Here is a 22,880-nt window from a genome sequence, read left to right on the forward strand (position 1 = left end):
AAGTTATGTTGTGCTTATTATCACATATCTGAAACTATCAGAACTATCCAGCAACCTTTTCATTATGTTTTCATAATAAAATTGACTCCCAAGCTCTTTCCTTTATTCCTGCATCCTTTTAGACATTATAATAATTCTATTACTTAAACTCTTAGCCAAAGACCTTGCTATATATCTCACAGAAATACATACATATAACCAGAAATAATTCCCTTACATCTATCTCTCTACTAGCTCTTTCTCTTTTTTGTCTTTTTAAAAATTTTTTAAATTAATTTTTTTACACTCCATATTCCATTCCCCACTCCCTCCCCCAATCCACTCTCCGACTGCTCCACATCCCACACCTCCTCCCCACTCCCCCACCCCGGTTTGCATGTGGATGCCCCACCCCCCCACCTGACCTCTAAACTCCCTGGGGCCTCCAGTCTCTTAAGGGTTAGGTGCATCATCTCTGAATGAACACAGATCTGGAAGTCCTCTGCTGTATGTGTGTTGGGGGCCTCATATCAGCTGGTGTATGTTGCCTGTTTGGTGGTCCAGTGTTTGAGAGATCTCAAGGTTAATTGAGACTGCTGGTCCTCCTACAGGATCACCCTTCTCAGCTTCTTTCAGCCTTCCCTAATTCAACAACAGGGGTCAGCTGCTTCCATTGGTTGAATGCAAATATCTGCATCTGACTCTTTCAGCTGCTTGTTGGGTCTTTCAGAGGGCAGTCATGATAGATCCCTTTTTGTGAGCGCTCCATGGCCTCAGCAATAGTGTCAGGAACGCCTGTTGAGCTGGATCCCACTTTGGGCCTGTTACTGGACCTTCTTTTCCTCAGGTTTCCTCTCCATTCCCATCCCTATAATTCTTTCAGACAGGAACAATTATGGGTCAGAGATGTGACTGTGGGATGACAACCCCATCCCTCACTTGATGTCCTGTCTTCCTGCTGGAGCTGAGGGCCAGCAGAAAGAATGGAAACAGGGCAACCTTAGGAAATAGGAGGTTGGGGGGGGGACCCTCCAGAATGCACCAGAGACCTGGGAGGTAAGAGACTCTCAGGAATCAATGGTAGGGACCTTAGATGAAATGCCTAACAGTAGGGAGAGGGAACTTATAGAGCTCTTTCTTAATGTAGCATACTACTAGAAAATCTTGCAGTAGACATGACATCTTAGAGTATGAGTACAGGTTTATTGAATCTCTAGTCATATGTACTCTCTTTACCCGTGTCCTTGCTTCTATCTAGAGGCAAGTCCTGTGTAGTTGCCTGCCCTTTATGAGACTTTTCACCAGTGAATACTTTAATTTGGTCTCCAGTTTCTGTCCTAATTATTTGACCTGTTTACAGCAAAACTTCTAAAGGGATTGCCTTTCTCTGTTATATCTTCTGTTCTTCACACAGTTTCTTCCATGTTCATCACCCATGTGAGTCACAATAAACATCATGTACAAAGCAACATCCTTGTCTTCTGAAGTTGTTGAGAACTATTTCCCATGGATGAATCCTTATACTATGTCATTTTTCTGCTACCTCCTGGGCCTTCATCTCATGTATCCTTTAAATCATCATTTGTATTACAACTTCTTCTTTCTACATGCATTCTCTATAGCTATTGGTATCTAACCCCATGGTTCAAAAGTTGTCTCGATGAATTATAGATTCATATATTTAGTGTACATCTCTCTATTGCTCTCTATACATATCCTGCTACCATCTTGATACCTCCATGCATCTATAAAATATTCTGCTAGATTATTTTCTAGTAGATTTGACATGCTAGCATATGAGTTCCTGTACATCACCTCAGAGTGCACATATGATCTTAAGTGACCATCAAAATGATACAAAGTTTATACTCCCTGAAAGGCCAAATAAATAAATGTGAGCCAGCAAAGGTATAAAAGGTGATATTTTAAACGTAGCAGTATTAAACCGTCTGGTGTCTAAGAGGTTGCTCACACATAATTTCTTCATTTGATAACTCATATCCTTCCAGAACTTTCTACCACAGAAGGAACAGAAAGTGAGCAGCTTTAATATGTGAATGCCATTGCCTTCGTTTTTCAAGAAGACCAGCAAATAAGCATCCCTGTTCTCCACTAGATTATTGAACTGGACTGTATGTCCCTAGTAAAAAGAAGGAAGTTGCAAGGTTAAGAACAATGAGCTTATAAGGCGACCATTTAGATCACCATTAGTGAAGTTCCAGAAAGTTCTTGCATGGTTGGTGCAATCTGAGAAGAGTTTTCTGTCAGCACAAAGTCACTCTGTGTCTCCTTTGTGCTCTCATCACCTGTGTTTATTTTGGGTTCCACTGAGGATCAGGTGACTAATTGTAGAATGAGCAACATGAAATGTGGGAGGACAAAAAGGAATTTCTCCTTCCTTCATGACTGCCGTCACCAAATGTCCTTGTATTGAAAGCAGTTTCTGTTGTACCAATCTGACAGATGAACTAATTCATCCTCTTTGTCTTCTACCTCCTCTTAATGGTACCTTGATTGTGGTTTGTTGTTGTTCTTACAAGTCTTTGTGGTGTATTTTTCAAGACATTATGCATTCAACCGCAAAGAGCCTTGTATTTCTTTCTGGCTCAGACACTAAAAAGTTGAGTGCCTTTAGACAAGTCATTTTTCCTCATTTCCAAGGCCTTATTTTCCTCTTCTGTAAAATTAAATGGTTTGGTTAGGAATTTTTCAGATTGCTGGCATGTTTGACATTCTCTCTCTGCTGAACCCTTCCATATAAAAATATAAACTCTTAACCTACATGTAGATATTGTTTCAGTTCTTAGGAAATCCACACACCAACCCTATCCTGAATGCTGACATTCATTGAATATTAGCCTGCAGTTACTACAGCTGACTCAGTATGTTACTACAGCCAGCAAAGCAAAAGTAACTAATAGAATGATATTTTTGAACCTTGAATTAAGACAAAAAACTTAACAGCCCCCTCAGGAATTGCTGGAGTGTACAAAACTGTGTGATAAACTTGGAAAATTGATTAGGGCTTTGGTCCTACCACTTTATCTTCCTGGTTTAGGTTTTCTCCTTTGTACAATGAAAGGATGGATTAGATCATGGGCTCTCTCAGTCTGGCTGCAGATGAATAAAGCTGCTTCTTCAGGTTCACAGAAGCCAGGGAAATTAGTTCTTCTGCTGGGGCAAGTAACAGGGCCTGTTTTCTGTATTTTGAAATGTGCCCAGGTGATTCTAATGTGTATGTAGGCCTTTAAATCACTGGATTAAGTGGTCCTGCAGATTCATTTTTGCTTTGAATGTCTGTGAGTCATGTTGCAAGGGTTAGTAAACTTTTTCTATTAAGGTTGAAATGAAAATAGTTTCAGCTTTGTAAGCTTATGGGCTCATGACAGCAACTCAACCTTTGTATGACAAAGCAGCCATAGATGTTCATGAGTGTGTGTGTGTGTGTTTCATTTCACTTTGGCAATTATTATTTTCAGTTTATTTGAATTTTGAGGGATTTGGGTTTGAGAGATAGGGAGAAAATATGAAATTGAGAGGATAGAGAGATAGTAAGGAGAATCTGGAAGAAACTGGGGGAAGAGGAAAGAATATAGTCAAAATACGTGAAAAAATATAAATGAACTTAAAATAACAAATCAAAATATCCTATCAAGAATTCAGTATTTTCCTCTAAGCATCTATATTTTGAAATATTCTAACTTCTCCAAAGCATCTGTCAGTCAGCTTCATCTTTTGTATGTAACATAAATACTTATGTAAACATCATTGACAGCACAAAAAAAAAAAAAAAAATGGTTTGCTAGTGGTCCTTTCATTTACTAGTGATTATATCCCTTAGGCTAAGCATGAGTAGAAATATGGCCACTATGTCATATTCCTCCACTCCATCTACTTATATATTATCTTCTCCAACTATTGCTATGCATGAGGCCTTATTTGGACTGTGGTAGATATACCAGTGACACTCCATTGAAAAGACTGATTTTTCTCTTTCCCAGCAAGTATCAATTGCAAATAGTTTATTAGTTAAGGGTGAGACATGTCCAATTCCCCTTTCCCTTCTTAGCCCTGAGAGTTTTGTCTGCTTTGAACATGTGGCAACCTTGTGAATGCTATCTCTTGTCTCGGTGAGTTCACTTGTATAAACAATCCTGTTGTATCTGGATGACACTATTTCCTTGAAATCACCTACCACCACTTGCTATCTCCCCTTCCTATAAATCCCTCAGTTTTGAGAGGAGTGGTTTTCTCATTCTCTGCACATTGTCCAGTCATGGATTGTTTTGTTATTTAGTTTCTGCTGTAAGGAAAGGCTTCTCTGATGGTGGCTGAGTGAGGTACTAATCTATGGGTACAACATTAGGTCATTAAGAGACATTTTCCTGTTATATTCTTTAGGCTGAATAATAGAAGTAGGCTTTCCCCTACAGCCCATGACCTACCTAATAAGGTTTTTGCCCACTTTAGACGTGTCAAGTATCCTATCTCATGGAATAGGTCTTAACTCCAATTATCTAATTGTTGGTTAGTCTATAATACTTGTGCCACTATTGCACTTCTATTATAGTTTCTAGACTTGTAGCTGGATGATATTAATGATTTGTAATTACTTTATGTGTATGGGGGTTTTGCCTGCATCTGATCACCATATGCATACCTGATGTCCATGGAGGACAGGAGACAGTGTTAGATCCTCTGGAACTGGAGTTATAGACAGTTGTTAGCTACTTTATGGATGTTGAGAACCAAAACCAAGTCCCCTAGAAGAACAGCCTGTGCTATTTACCACTGAACTATCTCTCCATCATCCCCCATAATATTTCTAAACTCAATCATGACATTTTTGTCTGGGATTGATGAACATTTTGGGCATGGGAAACAATGTCACTATTGCCATGACTTTGGAGTGCTTGGTCATTCATTGAAGCATAATTTTGTTATTCTGGCTTCTAAAGAACTAAGTAAAATTAGCAAATATTTTTATGAGACATTTCTGGATTCCTGAAAATGCTGTAATTACTTCTATGATTAGCTACAAAAGATGAACAGGAAAATTTAGAGTCATTTTCATGATAACCGAGTTGCCTCCTTTATAAATTAACATTGAAAGGAAGCTATTGAACTACATTTTGTTCTTGCCATCATCATTGTCATCTTGGTGCTTAGATTAGTACATTTAGGCATTACTGTAAGGATAACAGTTTTAAGGATTACCTCTTCCTCAATATATTTAGCGGAAGGCTTTGGCTCTTAATAAATTAATGTACCAGAAATTACAAGCACATGAATTGCAAGCAAACATTTCACTTTATCTTGGCTACATTCCAATTTGAAAGAATAAGAACCTATGCTATATTAAGTTTTCTTGTCCATAAATAAAAAACAGATTCAGTGTTTTAGCACCTGGCTCACCTGGCTCTCCTTTTGTCCTTTGCCTTTAAAGTATGAGAACATGGTGCTAATTCCTTACCTGACTTCATTGTAATTTAACTCTAGCCACACAGAGATTTTTCCTATCCATGGGGCTGACTAACCTTCCTGGGTAGGGCTGCCCATATTCCTTCCTTCTTAACTCTTCTAAGCACAGCAAACAGCAGCTTGACACTGGGGAATATGTCAGTCTACAGCTATAATGATAATTACCAATGCTGAGTGACTGTCTAGCGCTAAGACACCAAGGTTCTTACATATCATGTGGAAATATATAGTAGACAATCCTTTAAGAAAGGATTAAGTGAGTTTTGCAAGTTTTATGAAAACAGATAGGTGAGGCTAAAACTGCAGGGGTAATCTCTGCTGCAGTGTGTGGAAGAATAACCCGTCATGTGTGCTTTCCTGATGGAGAGATGCTTCCAGGGTGCCGCCCACCCTTCGAGGGTCTCCAGGGTTGTGATGGGCGGCTCCTAGGATGAACACACCATGCTCAAGGCTGACCCGGTGCTGTTTCTTAACAATCTCACCTGCTTTAAGGATCAATTAAAGTGGCAGGGAGAGTTCATTGAGGAAATTTGAGAACTCCTGTGCCATTTGCAGCAAGAGAAACAATTTGAAGCAAGACGTTTAAGGCCCAGAGCTCAGAGCAACCCAACTCCAGGTCTCTGAGCTTCAAGCTGAGCCCCACCCCCACCCCCAGCACTAGCAGGAGGTGGAATTTGATGTGCAGCCAGCCTATGATGTCCTTATGAAATGAGAAACTACAAGAACTTTGACTCCAATAGCTACAGCAAAATCTATGCCCAAATCATTCATGAGTGTATCACGCTGAAGAAGGAGGATGAGTTCTCCATCTGCTTCACAGACATCCATCAAAACTTCCTGAGGTTTCGTGCACCCAGGCCATGGACTCTCCTCTGTTTGGTCAAGCTCTGGTATCAACTGCATAAGGAGAAGCTGAGGGATCCACGGTCCCCACAGTATGCCCTGGAGCTGCTCACAGTCTATGCCTGGGAATGCAGGCTCCAAGACAGCTCTGGACTACATACAGCCCAGTGCTTCTGAAATGTCTTAGAACTGATCACTAAGTATCCACGTCTTTGAATCTACTGGACATGGTGTTATGATTTTAAACATGAGATCTCTGATGACTTGCACAGACAGATCCAAAACGACAGGCTTCTGATCCTGGATCCAGCAGACTCAACAAGGAACGTGACTGGGTCAGACTTACAGGCCTGGCACCTGCTAGCAAGAGAGGCTCTGATCTGGATGCATTCGAGACTTTCTTTATGAACTGTGATGTGTCCTTTGTGAATGGCTGGGAAGTGCCACCAGAGAGACAAGAATGTGTCTTCCAGTGAGTACTGCAGTACTTGCCCAGGAGGCTCCAGAGTCCGGGCATGCACTCACTCCTCTGCTGCAAGACCTTGATCTAGAGAGGACAGGAAGGTGCTCAAGGCTTCAGTGAGGGGCATCCAGCCTGTGATCAGACTCCAGGCTTCTGATTCCTGCCTGCCCATGGACAGCCTTCCTCACAGCCTGCTTCATCTGCCTTATCCTCCAACAGTGTTCTCTGGGAGTAAGACTCCAAAGGAAAGAGAAGAACTCAAGCTTGACTTCCATCTACCCACCCATTGGGAGGTTCTAACCCCCCCCCCCAAATTTCTGATCATCAGCAATAAACCACAGGAAGCCAGGAGTGGGTGTGTGCACTCTGAGGGATGTATCCTCATCCCACAAAGAAACTGTTCAGCATTGCACATAGTCCTGGAGCCCTGGAAATTTGACAAGTGTTCATCAAGCTGCACTGTTTCTTCAACATGCAGGCTGGGGTTACAGCAGTGCAGGAAAATAAAATTGCATGCACTTTAAAATGTATGACTTTTAAACTTAGGTGGGTGTGTGAGGGTGAGATCTGAAGCACTGATTTAAAGCAAAATGCATTGAAAAAAAGAATAATGGGATAAGTTCAGAGTTACTTGGGGAACCAGCCTTGCTTATGGCCTAGGCATTTATTAATAATATCAAGCCTCTCCGTTTTTATTCAGGTACTGGCACATGGGTGAAAAAGCCCATGGCTATATAAAACTAGTGTTCTATGTTATAACCTGACTAATCCAGTTAGCAATATACATTTTTAGACTAAGAAAATGAGATATAAATTCCCAGTCTTGAAGACATACCTTACCATCCTCACAGCATTGCCATTATCACTGCATAGTAGAGAAAACAATGGCTTTATTAGTTAGTGAAAAAGGTTTACATGTCTTTGTATGGTTAAGCACTAGATGTTCTGAAGATTCCGTTCTCTGAGTACAAGACATACTGTGGACATTTACAGTACTGGGTAGGATCATCACCAAACCAGGAGACATAATCTTCAGGTCTTCACTTGGATAGACCTTTCCACAGGCCCTTGAGTCAGTTTGATTTCTGTCCCTGTAACAAAATACCTGATAGAAACCTCAGGAAGAAATGAAATGTTTCTTTGGGCTTACAGTCTCAGAAATGTCAGTACATGGTTACCTGCCTTGACTTCAGTCCTATGCTGAGGCAGAACATCATGGCAACAGGAATATGTGTTAGAGAAGGCAGCTTACCTCATGGCAGCCAGGAAGTGGGGTTAGGGATTTAGGATTGGGGACAAACTCTCAGGGGGCAACTTTCAGTAGTTATTCCATACCTCCCAATGTTTCTACTATACTCTAAAAGCCCCATCGTCTTGGAACCAAGCCTTTATCTTGGAGTGATATTTATAATCCAATTTATAACTACTAGGTTTTAGGGAATAGGGTAGGTTCAAGAGAGATATATGTTGGCTCATCATTCAGGTACTGAGGGGGTCATTAGCATGACTAGCATAGCAGGGGCTGTCTCTATCCTTCTTCATTTAGGAATCTGCTGTTTCTGGGAAGGATGGGCGCTCCTTACTTTCTGATCTGATATTAACTCTATAGTAAATTTGGTATGTATAATTTGAATTCTTTTTCTTAAGAAGGACCTACCAAATTGCTTGAGCTTTCCACAAAGTTGAGATCCATTTTTATAGAGGATATGAAACTTTGACAGGTAAATCAAGCATACAATGAATAGGACTTCAACTTTGCTGTAGTTAGTTATTTACTATTTTTGCTTTTGCTGTATGGAGGGAAGAATTCTGGCTAATTGAGAGATCCTGTTAGTTTTGTAGTGGAGTTGAGCTCTTTCACAGGCTCCTTTCTGAGTTCTCTTTCCATGACTCACCGATGTTCCTGTCTTGTCTACAAGAATTATCTGGGAGACTTTGTCTTGTTCTGTCTTCTCTTTTTGCAGAACCTTCTTGGTTTCTTCCATCCTTCTTAGGATACAGGACAGGACACCTTCTTGCAAGTTGCCCTTATTCATGCTTCATATTGTGAGTTGAGGAGGGTGACTGTTCTCAGACATCCTAAGTTTATCAATGACAAATTTTTTTTCTAAAACTCATGTCTTCAGTGTTCCAGACAGTGGATTTTTATTTTTATAAGCAACAAAGTCATGCTTTCTTGCCCAAGCTAACATCTGAGCCTGAACTCAAATGATCACTTCTTAGAAGCCATGAATACCTACAGTTATGTCTCTTTGGGCCTTGGCCTTTGAAGCATAAAAGTCATTGTTCATATGACTACAAAATGCTGAACTGTTATTATGTCTTGACTTTTAAAAGACTGTTTGTGAGACTTGAAAGAATGCTGTGGTTCTGTTGTGGCTTCTCCTTCTAGAGGCAATCAACATGCTGGCAGCCCTCTGGTTCAAGAAACTGGTCAGTGACTAGTCTATTCCATAATGGCATTTCAGTAGTTGCTACTTTATCTGACTGTCAGAAAACGTCCTCAGATATTGAATTGAACTACACTTTGCTCATATGTTATAACGAGTGTTGGTCAGGGATATTTTCACCAGGGTGAGAATAGTTAGACTTGAGGTTCATTTTAAGCATTGATATTGTAAGAAACAACTTATAAACTATTATTTTTAACACTCAATAAATATGTTCCATCTAGCACATAGAATGTTAAATTTTCTGGATTTGTCTTTAATGGTGATTATAACTGATCAAGTTAGGTTACAGTGCTTCAGTCAAAGAAATGTGTATTACCTTTCAAATGACCAAAACCTCTCTCTCTCTCTCTCTCTCTATATATATATATATATATACATATATATATATAGAGAGAGATGTGTGTGTGTGTGTATGTATGTATATATATATATTCCTTCATATATTCATTTATTAATTGTTCAAATAGATAATATCTGTTGTCATCATATTTTAAAATTATCACAAGAGAAAGTTAATCAGATTATTAAAATCAGAGTATTAAAATAAATTAAAGCAGCATTCTTTTGTTGTTGAAAATTTGTCAAGTTCCTGTATTTCTGTGTGCACTAAATATGTACTTTATTAAATGTTATATTAGAATATTTATAGGCCAGATTGTTGCATTAACTTTTTCCAAGGAAAGGTGAACAAATGTATTTTCACTCCCAACCAGACACTGAAGAAGGGCAAAAGTAAGAATTTCATCCAAGTCTAACTTGGTGAACAATGAGTTTATTGAGAGTACAATAAGCATGGATGATGGATCACTTACAGACTGTGAGCAAACATAAAACACTTTCACACTACAATGTTCAACTCTATCATGGGTGATGACCTTGTGGAAGCTTCCCCCACATGCCCTACTTCCTCTCTTAGGGTCTGCCAAGATCACTTCAGCTGAAAGGGAAGAGAAACAGGAGGGGACTGATGGTTGGAGTCCCAGAGGAGGGTCCCGAACTCTCCTCTCCTCCCTTCGACTAGGGAGCATCACAATAGACGGAGCTGTCAGTGACTATTATCCTATTTCGCCACATGGCTACCAGACCCAAGCATATCTCCACTCTAAGATGAGGAAAGAAGAAGCCACTCTTCCACAGTTCCACAGTTCCACCTTTACATAAAGTCACCTCTTGCTAATGATGCAAATTGATTTCTAAGTAATATTTACTAGAAGTGTAAACTTTTTCATTTTCTATCTGTGCAATAACTTAAACATTGTGGATTCACTAAAAATTGACTAAGCTGCTGGACATGGTGGTATATGCCTTCAGTTTCAGTACTCAGAAGGTAGAGACAGACGGATCTCTATACATTCAAGGGCAGCCTGGTCTACAGAGTGAGTTCCAGAAAAGCTAGAGCTACACAAAAAAAAACCCCTGTCTTGAAAAAACACCCCCCCCAACAAAAAATAAGAAGAAAAAAAGAAATTGACTGAGCATCAGGTGTCTACAAATAGCTTAGTTGACATATAGGATTATAGATGTTAAAGAAATTGGAGAGGCAGTATTGTCTGCAGTGCTACAATCTTACAACATAATATGTAGTACTGTCATAGTGGGGAAAATACTTCTCTTTGACATCATCTATGCCCTTGAGAGTACTTCGGTTATTTGTGTGTGGACTGTGTAACTGAGATTTAAGCAATCACAAAAATAAACAGGTCTCTACAGAACCCAATTATATGTGTCTTAGTTGTTTCGCTGGCTAAACGTTTAATTATATCTAATTATTTCCTGTTACTTCACTGAAAACCCTGTCAAATAACCTAGTGACAGTTTTCTTGCATCATAATTTAAAGGTTATCTTTTTAGGCAACGTCAAACTAATTATGGCACTGTCTAGAGTTTTCAAACAAACAAACATGCTGTTATTTTCATTTCAGATGCGTTCTGTGAGCAGAGTCTTTAAGTTTATTGATATTCAAACAGAAGAAAGTATGTATACACAGATAATGAAAGAACTACCTAGAGAAGGATCAGCTGATGTTTTAGTCATTAAGAATGAGCATGTGAAGAAAAGCGATATCTGGCCCTCGGGAGGCGAAATGGTTGTCAAAGACCTTACTGTGAAATACATGGATGATGGAAATGCCGTATTAGAGAACATTTCTTTTTCAATAAGTCCTGGACAGAGGGTGAGATTTCAGCATTACTTGCTTTGTTAATGAGTCCCAACCACCATAGCAATATGTTAGTAAAAACCATTTGTAACATAATTATCTAATCAGTATTCTTTATACATAGTTGAAGGTGTGACTGTGCAAAGTTATTATGTTTCATATGAAATTTGAATTACAGAGCCTATACAACAGGTTATTGTAAATGTGATTGTATTTGAATGTGACTATACTTGCAAATATGTAAGATTTTCCAACTGCCGATGCCTTGAAATACACACAGACACCAAAAATACAACCATCACTATGAACAGTAGCACCAAATTGGTTGATTGGCACAGTGTAAATTGATCCATCCCTTAATTAACGTAGATGAAACTTTAAACTTGAGTGATTTTCTTGCAGGCAATGGGTAGTTATATCTTAGTTCTTTGGGCCACTCTGCCAGTCCATGTCTCTCAAGTGGTGCATTTAGACCATGAGCATCTAGAGTGGCAGGCCCACATTCAGGCATTATAACTTGTCCTGCTTTTTGTTCCTTGCTTTTGCTCTTTATCCCTATTTTTACCTCGAATCCTTTTCTTTCTGTTGCTGTTCCTTAGTATTTATGATTCCAAGACTTTCTCATTTCCTAACATAGGGATTCTACTTTTGTGGTTTTTATGAGTTTCTCTAGAGTTCACAATATATATTCACAATGAATCCAGGTCCACTTTAAAAGAATAATGTTATCACATAAGTAGCACCAGCACCTTCTAGTCCCAATTGCTCTCTTGTGTATTTCATATTCTTTCTATGGGTCATTTTGACTATTCACAGATAATATGAGCAAATCGATGTTTTTAAAATGACTTTAAGTCAGCTTCCCTGTTAGACCCAGTAAGAGTAAGAAAAGCATTATAGTTTCTACAATGCTTCCTTTATTCATTTAGCTCCAAGTTTGCAACTCCTTATAGATCTGAGTTGTGTCTTTTCTCTGAGTAAGTTCTCTTAACATATCTTTCAAGATAAGCCCATTGACAGCACATAGTTTCTGTGTTGGTTTGATAATTTTTTACTTCGCCATAAGTTTTGAAAGATAACTTCACAAGGTTCACAATCCTAGTTTGGCAGAGTTTTGCTTTTCCTCTTTTTTCTACTCGTTTCCAGATTTTATGGTGTCCATAAAGTTAAAAGTCATTCTTATCTTAAATTTTGTTTTGTTTTGTTTTTTTTTTTTTTTGAGACAGGGTTTCTCTGTGTAGCACTGGCTGTCCTGGAACTCACTCTGTAGATCAGGCTGGCCTCAAACTCAGAAATCCGCCTGCCTTTGCCTCCCAAGTGCTGGGATTAAAGGTGTGTGCCAAGACTGCCTGGCCCTCAATATTTAATAAATATATTTTTTTCACTGGGCTTTCTTCAAGAGGATTTCTTTAAAATATTTTTTGTACTTTTAAGATGATGTGCTGTGGTATGGTGTTTTGGCTTTAAGGAACATTCTGATTATTTTTCTCTGTGTATGGATTGAGTATATGACACTAATTTTTGAGGGAACCCTCTTAATAACTATTATTTGAAATATTCCCCTCCATCCTTCTCATCATCCTTTTCTTCTCTTTTTCTTTCTTCTTCATTTCTGTCTTTTTTCTCTTTCTGGTATCTACATTATATACAAGTTACACCTTTCCTAATTGTGCCATGATTCTTGAATATGCTGGGGGAGGGGGTTGGTTTGTTGTTGTAGTTGTTGTGCAGAGGCATGCTGCTTTTAGTAACATATCCTCAAGCTCAGGGTTCTTTCCTCACACATATCTAAACTATAGTTGAACTCCTCAAGGCATCCTCCATCTTTGTTCTACATGTTTTTTGTTTGTTTGCTTACCTGCTTGATTTTTTTTTTTTTGCTATACTGTAGAAGTCTTTTGATTTTGCCTTAGAATGACCCCTTTCTATTTACTAATGATCCATCTGTTACTATATGCCAATTTTTTCATGATGAAATCCTTATCACATTAGTCATAGTTGTTTTGCATTCCCAACCTTTTAATTAGAGTGTCATTGTCACACCTGGCTTTGTTCTATCCTAGTATTGCTTATTATTTCCTCTTTTCCCTTTCAACATGTCTCATTGTTTTTTTCTTGAGAGGGAACCATAGATGACGTGCTTGGGAAAGGGACCGTGATAATAGGCTGTTAGTAATAGACTGGCTATGCTGTGTTGGACTGTAGAGTTCTGTAGCTGCATAGTTATGTTAGAGAAATTACATTTTCGGCTGTGAGCTTTTAAATGGCACCAGCTTAGTCACTCCTTTAAGTAGTACGTTTCCTAAAGTCAGTTAGGCTGGGCTTTTGGAAAAATCTCTAAGTTACAAATGATAAAATAGTCTCACTCAAGATGGGTCTTAAATGGGAGACAGTGCTTTGGCCTATCAGAATGATCACGGTCTTGTGGGGTCCTTGAAAGCTAGGGAAACTTCCTCTAGTCTTCCTGTGAGGTAGGTCACTGGAGGCTGACAGGAATTGTTTCCCTCTCCATGGTCCACAATGAACCCAGGTCATCTTCTCAGTGTAGTGCTTGTACTTGTTCCCTCAAGCTTTCTGCTTGCTGGTTCCTGCTGGTCTCTGTGGCTGTCTGTATCTGCTTGTCTTTCTCTCCAGCTCTAGGGACACAGTCATTTGTTCTATGGCTTTACCTTGCTGACAGAAAATGTGTTGCTTAACTTTTTACTTAAGATGGAGTGACTTTTCAGTTAGTGGTAGCACATACCTTTAATCCCAGCACTTGAGATTTCTGTGAATTCGAGGCCTGCCTGGTTCACAGAGTAAGTTCCAGAACAACCAAGGCTACACAAAAGACTCTGTCTTTAAAAAACAAAAACAAAACAACACAACCCCAAAAGAATATCAATGTACATCTCTACAAATGAAGACATGTAAACAGGTGCTGGATTTGTTAAGAGTACACCCCATTCTGCCTTTATAGAATCTGGCATGAGGCTGCTGAATCATTTAACAATCTGAGTGGCCCATGTGTCTTATTAATAATAAACAGATGTGTCAACATATGAGAGTCTCAGTTATAATCACCCATGAATCTGATGTTTCATTTGATTGTCTGTCTTGGTTTCTGGGGACCACAAGGAAACGAGATAATTATAGTGCACTTCCCTCTGCCATTAAAGGGCAGAGAAGGTGCTTTAAAAGGACTGTGCCCCAACTGCTCTACTCTTGCCACAATGGAATTCCTGCTCCTACCAAGTTTGGCATTGAATAGCTCTCCAGATTGTAGTCTGATTTATGTTGATCTAAATTTTGCAGAGCTGAGGTGCATTGAGGTTACTAAAAAACGTTGACGCATACTTAGGACGCATCTTTAAAGCTTGTTTGCAGGAAGTACTCTTAGAAATAAGAAGATAATTATTATGTGACAATTACTCAACCAGACAACCTTGTTATGGTACAAATCAATTAGGTTCCTTGCTGTTGAAAAACTGGTCAGACTTAATACATGCCAGTACTTTGATGTGAGGAAACTAGAGTAATAGCCAAAGGGTTTCAAGCTAAAGAAAGTATTTATTCATTGCCTCTCAGGCCAGTATTATGCCAGCATAAGAACTGAGTTCTCTGAAAATGTATTTCCTTCTGGAGGAAATGCAGTGAGCTCATTTACCCCTACTAGGTCCATTCAAGGTCCATTCTGCCAACTATCCTGTTATGAACTTAGCACTCTTCCATCTGTCCACTGTCACTTTCTCTTTTCCTCCTGTACATCACCTGCACTGACTGATTCTGCTTTTTATTTAACTTATTTAACATTGCAGTATTGGAAAAATCCTAACATGGTGAATGTGTATTTGTATGGCATGGTCTAGTACAGAGATGGAAGCATGCAGTGTGGAATTCCTCCAGATTTTAAAATTAATACTTTATCTAGTCATTGAACAAAATTATTGTATTATTTATTTATAAGGTACAATAATATGTATGCTCATTCATTTGCTCTTCTATCTGACTGTCTTTCAGTCTACCTCAATATTTATTGAGTACCTTTTTAAAGCCAAGTACACATGGGACCTTTTATTCCTCCATTCTTTCAGCCATCTCACTTTCCCATCCTTTCACCCTCCAATCTATCAGCTAATCCAAGTATTTATTATGTAAGTACACCATTATTCCAGATGGAGAAACTGAAAAAAAAAATCAAAACGGATTAACTATGGAACCTTTGTTGAATTTATATTCTTTATGTAAATACAAAACTACAAGAAGGAGAAAATAAATCATTACAAAATTCTTTTTCATAACATTTGTTTATTTTCCCAACAACAATGATTTATATAAATTACCTTGTAGAGCTCTTTTGAGGGTTAGGAAGGCAATTATTCTTGTCACTGTCCTTTACCAGCTTATCACAAAGGCCCATTATAGCTAAGTAATTTACTCAGTAAATTATTATTATTTCCATTGGTTGTGGCCCATGCCACCATTGGAGTTTATAAGTTATTACTAGTCTACAATGAAATAAGTATAGAGTCTGTAAATATTTAGAAATTCATTTTTAATTTATTTAAAGTTCTGATTTGCAGTTCATTAAAAACAGACGGTTTTTCACCAACCACATATATGTAAAAAGAACACTTTTCAAAAAGACCATTTTCTCCCTAAAGAGGTCAAACAATAGGAAATAAAGGGGCAGTGTGAACAGCATGAAACAAATTTAAGTGTTGCATATATACTGCAGTTTATTCTGTGATCAGTCAGTCATTGCAAGGAACTGAGCTTATATCAGAACAAAGAATGTGAGCTTAGAGGGCTACCTGGACGACTGATCTCCTGTAATGGGAGGAAGCCTTAATCTGATGCTGTGCTCTTGCAGCTGTGGTCTTTGCATAGTGAGAACAGTTTCTTTAATATCCTTTTTCCTTCTTAGAGTGTCCTTCTTGCCAGAAGAGTCATATGTTAGCATTTGATTCGAACATTGCTGAGAAGCTGAGTGATCTTGGCTCTCCACTCAACCTAAATTCTGTGAGAATGTATACTTTACTGAGCATGCCTGTATCTTCTCACCAGGCCTGAACTTGACACTGCTCATTCCTTAAGGGCAGAATCCATCTGCCTCTTCAATACTGGGGCCCAAACCCTGGACCTTGTACATGCTAGACAACTGTTGCTCCACCAATGAGGAAATAAGTTTAGTCCAGGGACAGTATGTAGTGTTAGGCCTATTTTGAGTAAACTTCAAGTTTGTATCCATGTTCAAAAGTACATCGGGCAGCAGGTCCCTGCTTCTGGTTTGAGCCCATCCATAGAGCTGATGTGCATCAAGATAGACTGTTTTTACTCTTCCTTGACTTTAAATGGACACTTTCTCCCTTTTTCTCATTAGTAAAAGTCAGTGGTCAATGAAGCCCACATCAGGAATACAGTCTTGTAAGGCCAGTTTCTGATTTCAGTTGCAGATTATGATGAGTTCCAGACCAGTTCCAGATAGTGATGAGAATTCGGAGTGTGTAAACGGACTTACATGGCTCCATGAGAAGAGAACCCATTCCACTGCTTTCTGTCAAGGAGCAGTGCTGCCTGGATAATAGGTGCTATCCTTGGTGCAAGAGTAATGCCATCACTTTCTTCTCCTAGGTGGGGCTCTTAGGAAGAACTGGATCAGGAAAAAGTACTTTGCTTTCAGCATTTTTACGAATGTTGAACATTAAAGGTGATATAGAGATCGATGGTGTCTCATGGAATTCAGTGACCTTACAAGAATGGAGAAAAGCTTTCGGAGTGATAACACAGGTGAGCACAAAAATGTAAAAAACAATATGAATTAACATTTTTATCATTATTTGGCATACTTAAGAAATTCATATCACTCTGCAAAATATACTTGGTGGGTCCTACCACCTCGTCTACTGTGCAAGGAAAATGTAGCATATGGAATGAGTGTATCTCCCAATATCTGGAATTCTGTGTGGTGTATATTTCTTGAAGTGTTTTGATAGTGTTTTCCCAAAGCACAACCTGTAGCAGCAGCCTGGGTCACTATTTGTGACTGGCTTCGTAGTCCTGCTTCAGTACTTGATCTCCGAGGGAGTGAGAGCAGCCTGTAGATAAATGCTTTGCAAGATGTGGAAGATGCTTCTGAGATCATAAGCTCTCGGAAGCAGGACATAGTGAAATTGGAAGTTGAAGTGCAGTGATGTTTTCCCTTTGGAGTTTGAGTAGGAAGAAGTATGTCAGGTCAATCTAGACTCTTATAAAGGGCAGTGTTTGATTCAGGCAGTACAGCACCTCGAACATCACCACTTAGTGCTATTCTGTCTGGGTTACTGCACATGCTGATTTCTTGTGTAGAGGAGAAACGGCAACAGTTTCAGGCAACATGACCCAAATGTGAACCAAGAGATGCCGTTATGGAGACTGAAGCCAGAAGAATTGTAGTATTTCTGCTTCTGTTGGCCCTTTTCTCTGAGACTTTTCCTCCTTTTGTGCTGCTAAGCACTAAATCCAATCCACTAAGATGGCTCTTTGAAGCACTTCTGTATTTTTAACACAAAATTAAAATTCCGGGACTATCACCAGGTAGACCAACTACAAAGCTAGACCAAGAAAATGCTTGTACTTCTTGATAAATGATCTTCACAGAACATTTGCTCCTTTCAAGTGGTGAGACAATAGATACTGTAACCACCAAACTGATGCTTTCAATTTGTTTCTATGGTGTGCCATTTTTTTCAAATGCTTCATCCTGGCTGAAGTTGTGGAAACACTGTGTGTTCCTCAAAAACACAAAAGGGATTGTCAGATGGTCTAAAGAAAAAGAAACGCTAGGAGTACAAGGTTCCTGAGGTGATAGCGCTAGGCGAGTAAAAATGCTGAGGCGAGTAGAAGAGTGTGGTTGTCCGAGAAGCACTGCTGTTGGACTTGCCCAAGTCCTCTGCTCCCAGTTGAACTAAAGCAGTGTAGGCTTTGCCTTGGTTGCTCTTGTTCAAACATATCGACCTACAAGAATCGTCAACCTCTAAAACTTCTATCCTCTTGCTCTTCATCGTAGCTGCTACACAATAGAAGGGCTCCATCTTCCTTGCTAGCTCTGCTTAAGAGCTTACTTATGCCAGGCACAGAGGATAATGCAGTGGGCCAGATCTGGAAAAACCTCTCCTGCCTTTCTGCCTAAATGACTATTCATACTTGACTCAATTCACATCTGCTCCTTTATGGATTCAAGACTTACATTTAAAAAAAAAAGAAAAAAATGTGTGTTCAGGGCGTCCTTCAGAAATACTGAAGTGTCTCTGGAACATCAGCCAGTATGGTTAACATGTCTCAAAGACAATTTTTGAATGTCATGTGAAACCTAAGGAAGGAAGGAAGGAAGGGAGGGAGGGAGAGAGGGAGGGAGGGAGGGAGGAGAGAGAGAGAGAGAGAGAGAGAGAGAGAGAGAGAGAGAGAGAGAGAGAGAGAGTCAAACAAAGTCCTTATGCTTGATGTCTAAACTAAGGGCTACTTTGCTTTTCCTATCTTTTCTTGGACAGTGAGAATTGCAGCATGCTTTTCCTTTCCTTAGAAAGATAAAAGAAGGAGAAAAGTGAATATCCAAAGAAAACTAGTTTGGTCTGCTTTTTCATCTTTTCTTTTCTCCTCTGTCTCCTTTAACAAGGATGTACTTCAGAAGGTCCCACACTGAGCTAGTGTAATGTTAAAGGTTCATTGGCCACTGGTTCACTGGTTCACAGCTACATGAAACAGGTACTTTGAAAAGCAGAGATCCAAAAGCATTTGCTGTGCAGTCACAAGGTCCTGTTGGTTTGGGCAGTTCTTAACAATTTTTTTCCTCCTTTTACAGTTTAGTAAATACATAGCAATCTCAGAACACACACAGCCCAGAATTCAGACTATCATGTGCATTCCAAAGCAGAGCCTCTTTCGTTTGTTCTGAGTCAAGCAGAGCAGGCAGTGAAGCAGATAGATGGCATCTGATTTACTTAGGCAATTAGAGCACCAAGAAGAAAGCATTCACTAATGCTGGACCTTGTTAGGCAGATAATTAATGAAAAGCAACTATTTTAAAGCTTCAGTTACAATTTTGGAAGGCTGTAAGTTCTTCTGAGTAAAGGACTGGAAGTTTGTTTTTGTTGATTATTATTGTATGTGGTATGTGTATGAGAGGAGGGGAGAATGGGTGGGTGTATTCATCATGGCACGGCTCACTTGGAGAGGTCAGAACACAACTTTCAGGAACAAGTTCCCCCCTTCCAGCATGGAATTTAGACATTGGATTCAGGTCATCAGGGCTGTGTGGCAAGAGTGAGTTATCCACTGAGCCATCTCACTGGCTCCTTTTCTTAATGAATTGAAAATACTCACCATCCAACCATCATTCCCACCACAGACAGAGGTGAGACATCTTTTGCTTTGAAAGAGATCAGATAGCATGTATAGATATAAACAGTGAAATTGGTGGTGACAGCTTAAAATTCACTATATAAAATAATTATATCTTGTGCTTACAATTATAATATCAGTCATTTTATTTATATCAAATGTAGAGATACTACTTGCCATTAATATGCCAGAGAAGTTCCAGTCCAACCTGTAAACTTCTGAGAAACTCAAAACGATGTTCATTGTCATGTGACAGAAATTAAAAACAGAAAAAGTAAAGCCAAAGTGAGTGGCTGAGAGTTAATAATGAAACCATAGCTGCCTGTAAGCTGTGGGCTAATGAGGGAGTATAGAGGCAGAGAGAAATGTCCAGAGTTAAGCTAGCTGTCACTCCTGCCAGTACATCTGTGTCCTTCCTGTCCTGCTGTTTTGTCTTCTTTCTTTTCTTGTTTTCTCTCTGATTGCAGAAAACATGGAACTGTTTACTGGTTAGACATTATGAATTGAGGGGTTTTCTTTCTTTCTTTGTTTTTGGGGTATTTTTTTTCCTGCCTTAACACAAATACTTTGCTTTGACTGTCCAAACCCAGATGGGATCTCAAACCTTGCTTATGTATTTCTGCTTGTAGTTCTAATATGTCTCATTTTCAAATTATCTGCATATCTCCCTTAATTATGCCAGATTTAAACAGAGTGATCAGAAAATGGAAGCAGAGTTATAAAAGGAAGGCTAGAAATACATAGTAAAATACTTTTCTTCTGCATTTCTCCTCTGCTGTAAGACATCTAACATAACACCTTGGATGAGAGGAATTCAAAAGACAATATTCTATGCTGAAGCATTACATGTTGATGTCTCTCACAAGTGTGGTTCTTTCAGCATTTGGACCCTAATCTGTATAATCTTAGGACAGCTATATAATTTCTCTGTCATAGTTTCCTTGTTTGTAAAATGAGTATAGTAATAATAACAATTATTTGTACTTTTGGGGGAATTGAACAAGAAATACTTAAACTTTTCCTTCCCACATGGCTTGATAATTATCCTCTGTTATGGTAGTTATTATTTTTAATTCAGTGGGAATGGGGAGTCATGTCTCCTCTGTCTTTCTACTGGACTGGGAGTATGTTCTATAAGTATGAATAAATGAGCTTGCACAAATTCACAAAGAAAGTAGTAACAAACACATACCATAGAGTGTCATAAAGTTTATAGGTTTAGAAAGATTGGGTACATGGAGTTCTAGGCAGGAAGACTGTGAACAATCAAAAGGATAGGTCAGTGTGAAGGGAAAGGGAGAAGGGTCAGAGGGAACCACAGCTTAGAGGGTAGTACAAGTCATGGCATGGTCCAGTAGGAAGGGGCTAATTCTCCTGGGCTGAGGAAGGGAATGGAGAAGGTTTGGTGGTACATTGCTATATACATGATGAACTAGCAAATGATTATACTGTGATGTGGTTAATTAGAACTTACTGAGGTAGACAGTTGGACAGAGCATAGAATTCAAGGGAGGGCAGAAAAATAACTGTCATGTCCGATTTTCCAATAAATACAACACAATTTAGCTATTTCAGAGACTAAAATTTGAAACCTTTGATTATATGCTTTGATTAGAAAACATTTTTATGTGTCTTTGGAAATGTTTATACTAAAACTTTGTAGTATAAAAACTGTTAGGAAGCTGGGCAGTGGCAGTGCATGCCTTTAATCCCAGCACTTGGGAGGCAGAGGCAGTCAGATCTCTGAATTCAAGGCCAGCCTGGTTTACAGAGTGAGTTCCAGGACAGCCAGGGCTGCACATAGAAACCCTGTCTCAAAAAACAAAAACAAAAACAAAACCAAAAACAACCTGTAATGAAGCACTCTGGATTTCTAGAAAACTAACCTTTAACTATCCTGTATGCAGTCTTTTATATTTAAATCAATGGCGTATACACTGGTAGTACAGCAATCTATATTTGTTACAAACTATTAATAGTTCCCAGTAGAAATATGTCATTCATAATTTTATAGTTGAGCCACATTTCAAGGGAACTATTCATGATGTACACATACATACATAAGCAGGGATAGTCATTTCTCCTATTAATCTATTTTATATTAAGTGCAATCACCACATAAGCTGGGTTACTTTTTTGTTTTCATTTGACATTAGTACTATAAAGTATACTAGCTGTTGCAATGATATATGGTCAGCTGTGGGAAGTCCATGTAGGCTTAGCCACTTCCACAGAGTTGAGGAGTGGAGGCAGCAGCTGCAGGGAGGAGATGGGACATGTGGGGAACAATGATGCTCTCTTTGTTCTGCTTAGAGTCTCAAGAACTGCTCATTACAGCATACATGACGTTAAATAAATATCAAATATTTGCTTGCCCTAACTGACTTATTGGTGAGTAGTTTCTTCTAAGGGCGACAGGGGATCCCTGGGGTGGAACAGCTTCAGGTGCATTTTCTTATTGGTGCACAGCAGATCTGAGAGTGCCATGCTGGCCAAGTCATTCCACTTCTCAGGGCCTTGATTTTGAATTTTCAAACCAGAGAGAGAAGGTTTAGGTTGACCTCCAAAGACCTTTAGGTTATACAGAGGAGTTTGTGGATGATTAAACAGCTTAGGAAACAGAAGTAAGACATCTGCTGGCACCATGAAGGCAAGGGACTGCCAGATTCTCTTTGAATTAAAGGAATGGAATGTATGATTGATGGTATACAATTGAATTCTAGCTGAACCAGTTTGTTTAGTCGATTTTTCTTTAAAATTGGATATGTAGTCCATTACTTTATACCAGACATGAAATTATGAAGAAAAGCCTGCAAGATTTCAGGGTTGTAATAAATCTATCACACCTACAGCTTCTAGATTCCTGACAGACAGCTTCTTTCCTTCATAATTTTGAATGTGTATCTGCTTAAAATAAATTAGTTAAAACATCAGAAATTTAGTAAACTAGTATACATTATAGATTCTATGAATAAAAGTTAAATAATTTCTGAAGCAGCCGTAGGAATCTTCACAGATTATTGGGTTGTTAGTGTTATACTTAAAGAACTGTGATAGCTGTTAGCATTTGGATCACATTTAGTAGATCTCTCTCTCTCTCTCTCTCTCTCTCTCTCTCTCTCTCTCTCTCTCTCTCTCTCTCTC

General features: G+C 39.0%; 1 protein-coding gene and 1 pseudogene across 1 annotated transcript in view; both read left to right on the forward strand.

Annotated features, from left to right (window-relative positions):
* The window catches only part of Cftr (CF transmembrane conductance regulator), a 145,559-nt gene that overhangs the window by 109,388 nt on the left and 13,291 nt on the right, over positions 1–22,880 (forward strand). The window contains exons 23-24 of the mRNA XM_021164958.1: positions 11,142–11,393; positions 16,992–17,147. Of these exons, the coding sequence (XP_021020617.1) occupies positions 11,142–11,393; positions 16,992–17,147 (408 nt within the window). The remainder of the gene's footprint in view (positions 1–11,141; positions 11,394–16,991; positions 17,148–22,880) is intronic.
* On the forward strand, positions 5,727–6,779 carry LOC110296427 (annotated as a pseudogene).

The sequence above is a fragment of the Mus caroli genome, chromosome 6 (genome assembly GCF_900094665.2).
Source record: "Mus caroli chromosome 6, CAROLI_EIJ_v1.1, whole genome shotgun sequence".
NCBI classification, from domain to species: Eukaryota; Metazoa; Chordata; class Mammalia; order Rodentia; family Muridae; genus Mus; species Mus caroli.